Below are 14,356 nucleotides of genomic sequence, written 5' to 3'. Positions count from 1 at the left end.
TAATGAGCCGCTTACGTTAATGGGCGACAAATTTTAATATAAACACATGCCAAACTTGGTCCAGGCAAATATACCTAATTTCATAGCGTAGACTAAGTCTTAGTCACTGTCCCAGCCACTCAAAAACCAGGTACTGGGGCCAAAGCACCAGGGCTTATTAGGGGATTGGGCAGTTGTATCGCCTCCTCTGCCTACTGCTGCTGCCTTGTTTTATAAACAAAGCCTATTTGAATTTAACCCCTTTTATCATCAGGTATTAAAGTGTCAGTTGTTAATGGCTCATCCAATTTTGAAAGCTGCAAAGGCACACATAGAGCATTACATAGGTAGTTATATACCTCTCAAAAATGAGTGGGAAGTAGGTAGTGCTGTGAATCAAGGCATGCAAATAGTCTCACAAAAATGTGGTATTTCTGCACAACCTTGTGAGGTATAAAGTGATAAAAATAACCTGGGAAAAAATTGCTTTGAAATCTATAAGGATTTACTTTCTCCTCTGCTGGCTTTGTTCTCTAGCGCAGCTTGCTGGGGTGTCATGTCATCGTGGGTGAACATCCCTAATATCTGAAAGAATTAAAATGTTCTAAGTTTTTAAAAGAAGATATGTTGAACCCCCCGTTTATTCTGGCATATGTGAACAATTAGTACATATAGGTTAAAGGTGATTATAATTTGGCACACATCATTAAGTAAGTATAGTACAAACCTGTTTAAACTGAACACCAGTTAACATGAATGAGACGTTATTCCTTGGGTTTGTGCTGTATGCATGTGGACATCCTGTGATCTTCATTATGCTCCACACTAGGGACCAACATTGGAAAGCAAATTCTCTTGTGTAGAGAGGGCTCTGCTATGCTGGTTGGCAAAAATTCAAAGATTTCAGATGCTCTTCCAAAGCCTTTAGCTAACTTGGTTATCTCTTATTTTTAGTCTTTGCTGCCTTAAACCTATAGATTCTATGTTTCCTTACAACTGTACTGTATTCTCTTACTGCTGTTGTATTAATGTCTTTCTGGTTATTCCTGAGAAGAGCTAAATAAAAAAATAAATGGGACGATAAGCATCTAGTCCCACTGTATTATCAGTTACTATGCCTCTATGAACGTGGATTAGAGGAAAGGACCTTTGAGACTCGGTGGCAAGATTCCACAAGAATACATTGATCCATAAGAATACTGTAGCTTGCCCATTTTTGGCCTTACAGAAAAGTTTTAAGTGAACATAAGACCAAAAAAACCAGATAAGTGTCCTGTTAGAAGATTCGGTATGTCAGCACTGCAGGAGCCATAAATATAATGGAACATACCATAATTTATAACCTGTTCTTCAAAAAGATGAGTGTTTCATTAGCTTGAGACCTTCTATTCTCAAGAAGGTGTCTCCCTTTGTTACCCTTTTGATGTAGATCTACAATGGCAAACTGTGCTTAATATACATAAGTCACGATATGTCAGGTCCATGAGCTATAGGGGAACCCATGTGGCTAATTGTCTCAGCCTCCAAACAATAAACTTGGCAATGTAGGAACATGATTTTTTTCCTTAAAAACAAAAAAGTGGTTGGAAATGTTGTGCTTTAGTGTGAGCAATACTAAAATCACTCACCCAAAACCATTTGTTTTGATTTGTATTTATTTGTTTAACTGAACAAAATTAAGGCCAGTCAAGCTGTACGCATCAAAATATGTTCAGAGTAGCTCCTAAACATCATTCTGTTTCCCTACGTGCACGTTAATATTGGGGGTAAATTGATGTTTTGAGTTCGTTAGCTTACAAAGTACATACTTAACATTTATTGCAAAGGGCCTATGACCCTGGTACTTCATAGTACTCCTAGTTTTTCAGTCATTAGAGAATTCTAGAACAGTGTTTCTTAACCTTTTTGATACCAGGGACCAGCATGCTTCCTTCCTAAACTGTGTCAGGGAGATCTCAGGGACCAGCACCAGTCCACCGTCATTGAGAAACACTGTTGTAACAGGCAGTTTGCCATGCACTCTTTCAATTTTTGTCCTACTATACTAATATTTCTCAACATCCTTGCTATAATGATTTTTATTAATTTTTGTTTGTTATCAAATCATTATTGGAAACCCATTGTTCTAAGTGTTTTACATGTGATCCCTCTCCTAAAGAGTTTAAGAAATAAGTGTGTATAATGATTAGGCAGTCCTAGTCACTTTATACTGAATTATTAAAAAAATTGAAGTACTTTGAAAATCACTGGCATTACTCCAGATCTGTATTACTATGAATGAGACAGCAGCATTTGGATTATATTTAAAGATCCAATTTGGTCGTGGAGGTCACGGATTCTGTGACTTAGATGTACATCCATGATATCTTCAGCCCACTGCAGCGGCAGGACTGTGATAGCTGTCAACCCCCGCCCAGGGCTATAGCAACCCCCAGGGCCATGTCAGTGGCTTCCAGGGCCAGGTCAGCCTTTGGAGACCACCAGAATAGCCCCTGGGGCTGGAGCAATGGCTGGAGCAGCTGCCCAGGGCTGGTTGAACCCCTGAGGCTGCCGGAGCAGCGGACTGGGTCATCCACCCAGGGCTGGCAGCCAGCCACCGCTGCAGAAGCAGCGGCTGGGACTGGAGCCATGGCCAGAGCTGCAATGCCGCAGTGTAGGAGTAGGATTTTATATTTGTACTATAAGAGTTAATGTCTGCCTTGATTTCATCCTGCTAGCCCTCCCTATTTGAATAGCAGAAAGGAATGACCCTCTGGACGATGAGATTCTGTTTTCCCATATGCATTACAATTAGGACCTGTTATAAGGTTTAGTTAATAAGAGACAGGATTTTTTATTGTGTCTATGTTAATTAGATTAAAGGAATGTTGAAGGCCTGAGCACAATGTAAACTATTTTTGACCACAAGATTTAGTGAAGTTTAATTTCTCACTTCTCTGAGAGACTGTGAATGAGGAATGCATGCATCAGGAAAAGACAAGGTGTGAAAGCCATTGTTATAGCCAGATGGTCAAGGAAGGAGGAGTGAAGAGACTTAACAACACCAGAAAATCATCTATGCGCTTCCATAATGAAGGAAGGGCAGATTGATGGCCCTGAGGGGAAGGCTGTCACCCCTAAAGACAATTGATTAAATCAAAACCAGGACAGAATGACCCTCTCAAGGGTGTTTTGAAATGTTACTCCAAGCACGGAGTAACCGGTCAGAAACTGACACAGCAAAATCCATAGACTTCAGCCGAGAAAAAAGACTATTAGAACAGGGTGCTTGGCCATAAGACTTTGGGTTCGTCTTGCCACACTCCAGGAGCATCGGATCGCGAACGACAGAGCCCTGCTCCCCTCTGTGACCAATCTGGCTGGCCACTAGATTGATCCAGACTCTGGACTGGTAACTATAAACATCAGCTGGCAGGACTGTGTTCATGGTGTGTGTGTGTGTGTGTGTGTGTGAGAGAGAGAGAGAGATTGAAAAGCACATGCTAACTGTTGTATTTACAATAAACACGGCATTTTGCCTTATCCCTCTTATAAGATCCTATTGGTATTATTTTATTAGTGTAACAGCAGGAAGAGTATCAGGGCTGGAGCAGTGACCGGCAGTCATCCCCCAGTGGGGCTCCAAGTGTTAGTCATCTCCCCACCATCCAGGGTCTTTTTAGTAAAAGTCAAGGACAGGTTGCGGGATTCCATGTATTTTTGTTTATTGCCAGTGACCTGTCCATGACTTTTACTAAAAGTACCCATGACAAAATATTAACTTTAATTATAGTTGTGTAAACCACCTAGGGACAGTAAACTAAATGCAAGATAAGTTTGGCTGTACCTCTCTCCATTTTGTTCATTTTCTCTTTAACTGTAACAGTTTCTGTGAATTGTTTTTATATAATGTTTTATTTTTAGACTGTTTATTTGATAATTATAGCTGCAGACAAGGTTCTATATAAGTGATACATGTTTTTGTTTTGTCTTCCAGAACAAGTACACAGACATTTAGATCAACATGAGGTGAAATACTTACAATTTGCTTTCCGTTGGATGAATAACTTGCTGATGAGAGAAGTTCCGCTGAGGTGCACCATAAGGCTATGGGACACATACCAGGTGAGCACTTGCTTTATGGTTGCATACTTCCAATTGGTGTTGTAGGATGACATCATTCTGAGGTGCTCTCCTTTTATGTAAATGTACCTTTCCCTGTTTTTCAGTATGGGACAATGAATGTAAATTTACCTCATTGCTGTACACAGTACATAAAATGAATATATAGCTTTTCCATCCACTGGTATTGAAAATTAGATTATCTGGTTTGATTGAATACGTCACCTCAGACTTGCTGCTTTATTCTAACATAATTGTAACATAATCTACAAATTGTTGGTCTTTTACTGGCAGAAGTTAAGGTAAAGTGAGAAACATTTTATTTTAGCTGGATAACATATGTCAAGGCTGAATCCCCACTCTGTCACTTAAAATTAATACTTGCCACTCCAGGCTTGTATTAAACTCTCAAGGTTACAGGCTTTCTCTGACCTTGGTTTGGTAAATGCTGCCACCGCCCAAATACAAAAAATCCCCTTGGACCCAGGAAGGAGCACTTGGGAATTCTTCTCTGTGGGGTACCCTCAAGCCCTTTCACCCCTCTCTGGGGAAGAGCAGAGAAAGGAGACAAAGGAAGTTAGCTGTTGCCACCAGCTAATAAAACAGCATATGCACAAACCTCTTAAGACAAAAATCCAATGCTGTTCTTAAAAAAGGTAAATTTTATTAAAAACAGAAAAGGAGGAAAATACATCTGGAACTTAGGCTTTTGCTAAATTTTAAAAGAGCTATTGCAAAAAATTAAGCACCCAAAATAGCTTTCTTGGGGGTTCAGCTTAAAGTTTACAAGCAAACAAAAGCATCTGGAGTTAGCACAGAGGAGATCCACAAGCCAAAATAAAGAAATAAACCTGATCTCGTTATCTAAACATACCTAGTCAAATGATTCCTTCTAGGTATGGGAGATAATTTTTCATACCTGGTTCAAACCTTACACAGCATTCCTGCTTATAGTATTGCTGCTCTGTGTCCCTGCAGCCCAGAGAGAACAACAGACAAAGGGAAAGGGTTTTTTTCCCAATTTTAAAAAGTTCTGTCCTTCCCATTGGCTCGTTCGGTCAGGTGCTCACTTTTTTTTCTTTACCTGAGGGACTTTTTAACTCTTTACAGGTAAAACAAGTAGAGAAAAGTTACCAAGAGGGATTTTAAACTAACTGGCTGGCTCAGTGTCCATCAAAGGGAGCTACCCCCCACTTTATTTATTACAACATATTATACGGAATCAGTATTACCTGCTGGGTAAAGCAGGAAGCGGGGATAAGGACCTCTGGATTCTGTTGTATGCTATTTATGAAAATGCTTACTATTTATTATTTTGTACATTTGGGGCATATCACTTAATTTCTCTCTTCCTCAATATACTCATCAGAAAAATATTTAGATTTATTTGTCTGAGCGAAATGTTGAGAGATTTGGCTAATGTTTTTAAAGTACTTCGATCCTCAGATGAAATGCACTATAGAAGTATTAATTTACTAGTTAAGTACAGGCTTGATCATTTATCCCACTCTGATTTGAAAGGGTCACATTTTGCTTGAATTACTGTTTACCCATAAGTAAAGGTGGTGACACATTTATGTGCAACATTGGTAGGCAAGTACTTTAACTATGATGGGTTCTCACTTTTAGTCAAGCTGTTCCGAGCACAGGATTTGGGTAAGTTGAAGATAGACTTCCCCTATTCTTAGCCTCCTGAGACCTGCCTCCTTTCAAGAGAGCAACCTCTCTAATTTATGATCAGCTCTAACTGCCCCAACGGACTGTTTTTTCAGCTGAAAATATCCCATAGGATAGAGCATATCCCATTTTGCTGGGGAAATTCCCTGGTTGTTAGTTATGTCCCTTTTGCACTGAGAGCGCAACATAAAAGGCATCACTACCTGTGAGTGAATCAGGCTCTGTTTTAAGCTTTATTCTAGTAACTTCTCTAGTATATTATAATTGAAGATTAATAATTACCACAATAGTTAAAATAAACCTGAATGTGTAAATAAGGGCTGCAGAGACAATGAATTATAGGTATTGTTGGAGTAGTGTTATATGGTGTAGCTGTTGCTGTCACTGGAAACACTCGGTGTTCCTTTTGAGATTCTGCAGATTCCTGCAGCTTCTGTATGATCCGTTTCTGCAGAAAGCCATATTTTGTGATGCCGCTTTCCTTGCTGTGCCTACAATATCTTTTAAAATCTTCAAGTCCTTTCAGTTAAAGACATTTATTTTTCAGCAGTTGCCTCTCCTTGGGCAGTATTATAAGGGTGAATAACAAAACTATACAAAATAATATGCAGTTTGAGGAATGACAGTTGTCTCATAAGGTACGTATAGTGGCTTATCATTGTTTATGTAATGAGTATTTTTGTTAGTGTTGTAAAAATTTATTGACGTGTAAGAGTCTCCCTCGCAGATTTGGAAGTTATGCTCTCTGTATATAAGGTTTATGAGAAATGCTTACATAAAGTGTGTGTCACAAACTGGAAGCCAGAATTCACTGTGGCTGATGTCTGTGACCAAATTGTTCACTAAGGGGTTGGAAACTATGTTGACCTCTTGGACCATCTGCTTTAAGTTGATTTTCCTGGAGAACCGAATATTTCAAGCTTGGTAGCATCTATCTGAGCTTCATCTGCCTTGGTAACATATGCTGTCTTGATATTTGCTGCTTTTCTTGGATGAGTCAAATACTAAGGTGGAAAAAAAAAGTTTGAAGCGATGAGTACCACTTCTTGAAACACTTGCTGTCTTCCTGCCTTTAAAAACAAGCACAGGTGTCGTCATAATTTTCAGTGCTCAGATCTACATCCACTGATGCATGCTGTCGTGTCAACACCTCTTCATGCCTCTTTGTCATTGAAGAGGGTATTATGATTTATAAGAGAAAAAGTGGAATATGTAGAATTAAAATGCTAAACTAGCAATATGTTTCACTCTACATAGCATAGATTAGTAAGTGTTGATGAAAATATAGTGTGCAGATTGGATGTTTTTCTAAAGGACATATCTAATTCAAACAGGATACATTAATACAGGGAAGTCCCATGACGTGTGTTATGCAGCAGGTCATACTAGATGAACACGGTGGCTCATTCTATGAATGTATCTATGAATAATCTATTTTAGATTTTACAGTATCAAGCACAGTCTTGCCAGTATCTGGCTTTCTGTCTAACTTAATTCAGATTTAATCAGCTGTGTGAAGTAGGTCATTGCATACATACTCCAAAATTATTGTAAGTAAGCCAGGTATATGAGAATAAAGTTTCACAAAGGTTCACAAATTTCCCATAACAAAATGCATAGGTGTTCTGTAACTGTGCTTTTATAAATCTGTAAAAATATGGTACTGTCTTTACAGCAGAACTTTACAAACACAAAAATACATTTTGAAAAAGAAAACTGCTGCTTGACAACAACTTTTAACTTTAATTCCTACTAACACAAGATAATTAGAAGCACTGTGCAGCTTGTACACACAACAAGGTGTGTGGTGAGGTCTTCTTAATTTTAAAGATTTAGTTTGGTTTATTATTTCCTTAATTTGGATTGTACTTTAACAAGAGGAAATTCAACTTTCTGTGGATTGGCCTGTTTTTTTATGTGAGAACGAATGCCTTTGATTAGCTACAGTGTTCCTTTCAAAGGTTAATTTTTTTCCCAAATTGCTAAATTACGCTCAGGACACCGAAGTTTTAAGTCTTTAGAACTGAATTATGTGAACTTTGTTGGAATCAGATGTAAAAAATTGCACAGTCAGAAACTGTAATACAAGACCTCAGTTTTATCTTCTACTTACAAGAGGTAGATAAAGAATTATTGGGGCCTTGGGCACAGAGAACTTTTGGGCCCCCCAAACCCTGCCTTGCACGGGGCCCCACTCCCTGCTCTTCCCCTTCCCGCAACAACTGCCCCCTGGTCAAGCCAGAAGCTGGAGTTGGGCCATGGTAAGATCCGCCCAGAGAAAACGGAGCCATCGGCAACTTGTATCTTGGTGCCTCTGGCCACTATGGGCTCCCCAGCCCTCAGGGCCCTGCTGCCTCTCCACAGTGCTTAATTTATATCAAAAGAGGAGCTGGGGCTCAACCCTAGCAAGCCCCGGCACAAATTAAGCACTGGCTGGGTGGCTAGATAGTGGCAGCTGCTGGCTGGGTGCCGAGGTCTGAAGGCATTGCCACCACCACCAGCAGCAGAGAAATAAGGGTGGCATGGTATATGATGTATTACCACCCTTACTTTGTGCTGCACCATGCCACCTTTGCCCCTAACTCCTGCACTCCTCTTCTGTGCCCACATGGGGAAACTGCTCCATGCATCCAGGTCAGCAGGCAAGCTGGTTGTGCACCCCCAAGAGGACTGGGCGGGGGGAAATGAGGAGCAATGTCAGGGCTTCTTGCATCCAGGTCACTTTCTCAACCCGGGCTGCATAAGGGGAGGACAGGAGAGCAACAGTTCCTGATGCTCATGTCACAGCACAGCCCAGTGGTGGAATGCATGGAGCACTTGATGTTGCTTCTTGTCCCCCACTTACAGCTACCTAGGGGGGAATGGAGGAATGTTGGCGGGGTAGGAGGGGCGAGTAATATCTGTGTGTCACCATTCACCTTCCCCGTTTCTCCCCCATGCATAGTCACTGCAAGTTTGTGGTTCTCCCCTGCCAGCTGGCAGCTCACAACTCTGCACTGTGCCCCCCTAACCACGGCGCCTTGGGCGGTCACCCAGGTGGCTTGCCCCATAGGCCAGCCCTGAAGAGTCACCCAAGGATCTTGGGCCTCTGTGTAGAGCCCTGGACGATGGGCACATGGGCCAGGGGCTGCTCTTGGACCCCCACACAGGGCAGGTGGAGGTTCCTGGTTTCCCCACAGCAGCCTGGGCAACTCTTACTATGGCCTAGCTCCAGCTTCTGGCCTGGCCAGGGGGCGGGGCCTTGGGGGAAGCGGAGGAGCAGTGGGCGATGCCAGAATTCCAGTGCCAATGGCGCTTCCACCCAGGTTCCAGTGCTCTTGTGGGGGTCCTCAAATTGGCGAGGGCACCTGGGCATGAGCCCCATGGGCCCGTACATTATTCTGTCACTGCTTCTTACCCTCATGTCTTTTTATCTTGCATTTTCTTTGAAACCTGGGATCACCTTCTTGGCACAATACTTTGGTACAGTGTAATATGCACAATCCTGCCAATCCTGAAGTTACACAGGATTGGCAGGAGTTTAACAGATTTTTGTGCGTTTATGAAAAGGAAGTAAGACAAGTTGCATGTCTGCTCCATTCTGAAAGAGCCTGTGTTTGACATGATAATGATTTAAAGGTTTCTTTGTACGCTTACAACAAATACTATTGCTACTTTCTATCTTTGTACTTGCATGATTTAACAACTTTTATTAGGAATGGTAGAGATGTCAATCTGTACATCTTCCATGCTCTGCCACATTAGACAAATGTTACAGCATTTTATGCCTATCAACAACAACCCAAAAAAAGTACCCGTGATCTGATTTAAGGCATTTCATAAGAGTTAGTAACAACTTTGGGATTTCTTCTTGCCTTACTTCTGTTTAAATTTTTTAGATTGAAATTGGTTTTTGTCTTTCAGAGCATATATCAAGATGTATCTTGTGTATTTATGTCGCTTACTAGTCTTTTGTGCAAAACAAAGAGTGAATAGTGTTATTCCAATAATTGAATTCGCACGTGTGCATCATAGTCTCAAAATGGCAGTGTGGGGCTGAAAGTCAGAGGCTGTGTATCAATTTGTATTGTGATGTTATATTCATTTTTAAGTATCAGGAAAAAAAATCTTTGATGCTGAAAAAAGTTAACATGCTATTTGAAATATTGAAATTAAAGTACTTCTGATTGTGAAGTAGTTATGAATGGAATCCTCTGACATACTGCCAATGTCACACATAATGTCAAGCTGGCTGCTATTTGCATTAGGGTCAGAATTTCCATTTGTAAGTCAGCGCTTTATTTTGAATCTCTCTTTATCTATAGCAAGAGGTCCTTTTCTTTTCCCCATCCAGTTTCCTCATCCAGTTTCAATAGACTAACCATGATAAACACGTATTGTGGAGGCACTGACACTAGTTCCATTATTCGGCCTTTGGCCTTTGACAGGATGTTAAAACCTTTGTGGAACTGAAACAGTGGATTGGTTAAAAAAGTCTCAGATTTAGAGGATATTTTAGTTATAAACATAAAATACACACACAAGAATATATACGTATAAATATTTGTATGCGTGTATTTTCAAATATAGTCAAGCCACATTTTTAAAAAATGGATACAGTTATAAGTCCATATTTAGGCAGTTAAATAAGTAAGCTACTGAACTTCATTCAGTATTTTAGAATATTAGGGATCCTATTTAAGTGCCTACATTTATTTGGGCCAAGAATTCAAATATTGATGTCTACAATTAGACCTCTAATTCCATATTTAAGAAGTTTGAGGTTGAAGTCAATGGAAAGAGCCTAACATTAAGCACCGGTTTATTTATTTTTTAAATCTTGCAGATATATATAACACACACAAAAATATTATGTTAAAAGAAATGTTATTTAGGTTGCACAGTCAAGCACTCAAAAGTTAGGAAATGCATTTTATGTTTGACCATGCACCAATCCGTCACCCTGTATGTCCATCCTGTGCTCAGAATCAGTAGTTCTGTGTAAAAACAAATGTGTATGTGTGTGATATCAAGTAATTAACGACTGTACATAATGCCTATTCACAAACTTGAAGTTAGGTGCTTGTATTTATGTATAACCAGTTTTTTTTAAAAAAAAATTGATTATATTATGTAAAAGACTTTAGCTACCCTTCTCTAGTCTGAGTGACAGCCGTGTTAGTCTGTACCCGCAAAAAGAAAAGGAGTACTATGAAATTAATTTTGCTTTATCTTAGAAAGAATATGCTCCTTTACAATGTCCTTGATGTTCATTTCCTTTGTGAACAATGCATAATATCAGCCCGTGTTCAAGAGAGCTACATTAACTCACCGATATCAAAAGTCAAGATTTCTAGTAGTAAAGCATTAATGCAAAATGAAAGCCGCTGACCCACCTAATACCATGGGATTGACGGCTCTTTACTTATTTCTCATTGTTATTCTTTGAGTGTGATATTACAGATCATTTAACCAGAGCTATGGCAGCAGTGGTATCTAGGCTCAGGTCACCTCTGCCTATTGAGATTTGCAAGTCAGCCACTTGGAATTCATCACTTTTCAAAAGGCAGTTTTCCTGACAATGCATTGGAGAAATTATGTACCCAGACTAGCTGCTGAAGTGCAGTGTGATGGTTCTTGGGGTCCCCAGAACTTAGTTACCCTGCCTCCAGTGTGTGGGAGGCTTTCTTGTGCTTGACTGGGTGTCAGTTCCCTGACACTCCCAGGCTATGCCAGCCCTTACTTTGCCATGCAGGTTCAAAAACAGTGTAATCCAATCCCTGAGTCCCTTTGAAGACCCTTCTCCACTGAACATTCATGGAAATACCAAGTTAGCTCTCCCCATATGACATACCATCTTGTCTGATGCAACTCAGGATCAGCACCTAGGTTAATATCATAGCACTTAAATATATTTTGTAGTGAAAACTATAAGTTTATTATCAAAGATTCAAAAGATAGTAAGGGTAGTGGAAACAAAAGGTTACATATAAAACTAAGTCATAACATGGTTTCTAGAGATTAATCTTAACTATTAGGTTTACCTACTGTCTTCTGAAGTTTCTGTTACGCAAAGCTTTTTGCAGTGTCTTCAACCCAGGCTGGTTGTGATATCCCATTTTCATTAGTATTTCTAGGTACAGGATGAGGGGGTGTCTTCTCTGTTCCCCGAATACAGTCCAGTAAACATTTGAAGTGTATTTCAGGATAAGATTTTTTTCCCCCAGTGTGTGTTCTTCCCCGTGAATTTCACATCTTTCTTGTGACTTCATATATAAATGTGCCTCCATTGTGTTAAGGCTTAATTTACGTGCTAACAGAGATAAAGGTGAATAAACATCTTTTGACTGACAGGAAACTGGTTTCCTCACCTTTGCTTTGATACAGAATCTAAGAACATATTTTCAGTTCACATACATAGCTCCTTACATAGTTATCTGTACATACATTTCACAATGACATTAATGACCAGCGTGATCCTGGCTTTCATTTAAGACTTTGCAAGATATTCCTTGAAATATAATTTACATGCCAGAATCAGAATATTCTTTTAACCCTTTGCCAGTTGGCATTGAGGGGTTATTGGGTCACATGTAAATTCTACTTAAACATCCTTTTTTAAAGCTTTGCATGTATCTATAAATGTTCATTTTAAGAAAACCCCCATGAATGCATATTATGACAAAGTTCCTCCTATACCTTGGTGGGTCTTGCACCATTAGCAGATTTGCTCGCCTTGGAACTTCACGGCAGCCCTCAGTTTGGCCGTTTTTCTGAACCCACAGTCCAGGTCAACTCCTCCTGTGTCTGACCAGGAGTTGGGAGGATTTGGGAGGAACCCGGGTCCACCCTCTACTCCGGGTTCCAGCCCAGGGCCCTCTGGAATGCAGCTGTCAAGAGTACCTCCTGGAACAACTGTGCGACAGCTACAACTCCCTGGGCTACTTCCCCATGGCCTCCTCCCAACACCTTCTTTATCCTCACCATAGGACCTTCCTCCTGGTGTCTGATGATGCTTGTACACCTCAGTCCTCCAACAGTCCACGTTCTCACTCTCAGCTCCTAGTGCTTCTTGCTCCCAGCTCCTCACACGCACACCACAAACTGAAATGAGCTCTTTTTTAAAACCCAGGTGCCCTAATTAGCCTTCCTTAATTGATTCTAGCAGCTTCTTGATTGGCTGCAGGTGTTCTAATCAGCCTGTCTTAATTGTCTCCAGAAGGTTCCTGATTGTTCTGGAACCTTCCCTATTACCTTACCCAGGGAAAAGGGACCTACTTAGCCTGAGGCTAATATATCTGCCTTCTGTTACTCTCCTATAGCCATCTGGCCCAACCCTGTCACAATATTTAAAGATTTTGTGCTTAATAAGTTTGTGTATGTTAATGCACGCCATGTCACTTACAAGTTCCATGATAATAGGGGACAAATTTATAAAGTGATCTAAAATAGACGTATCAAAGCCAGTACTGTGCACATTTTGTTGGGTATAGCTAACATCTTGTAGATCTTAACTTACCACTTATCAGATATATGTAAATATAGAAACAATATAGACTATTTTTTCTCCCTACCAAAAATTGCCAGTAGCTGAGTAGATATAGTTAAATAAAAAGATATTTTAAGATCAGTAGTTTTTCATTTGTACCTCATTAATTGACTGTATTCTTAGTGCCCAAGAATCTCCTCGACACAGGCACAAGATTTACTTTTATTAATAAAAACAAAACTAGTACCTGTAATAGATGACTTCCCTCGAAAAGATTACATTTGTACTTTTGCCTAATGATTTTGAGTAAATACTAGGGCTGTAAAGTGATTAAAAATTTATTGTGATTAATCATGCAATTAACAAAATTAATCCCGATTAACAATGCAATTAATCATACAATTAATAATAGAATACCATTTATTTAAATAGTTTGGGATATTTTCTATATTTTCAAATATATTGATTTCAATTACAACACAGATTACAAAGTATACAGTGCTCATTTCATTTTTTATTACAAATATTTACACTGTAAAAAACAAAAGTATTTTTCAATTCACCTAGTGCAATTGTAGTGCAATCTCTTTATCGTGAAAGTTGAACTTATAAGTATAGAATTATATGCAAAAAATAACTGTATTCAAAACTAAAACAATGTAAAAGTTTACAGTCTACAGGTCCACTCAGTCCTACTTCTTGTTCAACCACTTGTTCAGACAAACAAGTTTGTTTACATTTGCAGGAGATAATGCTGGCCGCTTCTTATTTACAATATCACTTGAAAGTGAGAACAGGCATTTGTATGGCATTGTTTTAGCCGGCATCGCAAGTTATTTACGTGCCAGATGCACTAAAGATTCATACGTCCCTTCATGCTTCAGCCATCATTCCAGAGGACGTGTCCATGCTGATAACAGGTTCTGCTCGATAACCATCGAAAGCAGTGTGGACCGACTCATATTCATCTTCATCATCTGAGTCAGATGCCACCAGCAGAAGGTTGATATATTTATTTATTTTTGGTGTAGTTTCCCCATCAGAGCGTTGCTCTTGTAAGACTTCTGAAAGCATGCTCTAAACCTCATCCCTCTCAGATTTTGGAAAGCACTTCAAATTCTTAATTCTTGG

The 14,356-nt window shown here is 39.7% G+C and overlaps 1 protein-coding gene across 3 annotated transcripts in view; it reads left to right on the top strand.

The window, feature by feature from the left end:
* TBC1D22A (TBC1 domain family member 22A) overlaps nt 1-14,356 on the top strand; it is a 440,402-nt gene that overhangs the window by 264,151 nt on the left and 161,895 nt on the right. For all 3 annotated transcript variants that reach the window (XM_073328376.1, XM_073328375.1, XM_073328374.1), the window contains one exon: nt 3,956-4,083. In XM_073328376.1, coding sequence (XP_073184477.1) covers nt 3,956-4,083 — 128 coding nt within the window. The remainder of the gene's footprint in view (nt 1-3,955; nt 4,084-14,356) is intronic.

This window comes from Lepidochelys kempii, chromosome 1, assembly GCF_965140265.1.
Source record: "Lepidochelys kempii isolate rLepKem1 chromosome 1, rLepKem1.hap2, whole genome shotgun sequence".
Lineage (NCBI taxonomy): Eukaryota > Metazoa > Chordata > Testudines > Cheloniidae > Lepidochelys > Lepidochelys kempii.
The sequence above is the reverse complement of the archived record's forward strand: the minus strand, read 5'-3'. Positions and strand labels throughout refer to the sequence as shown.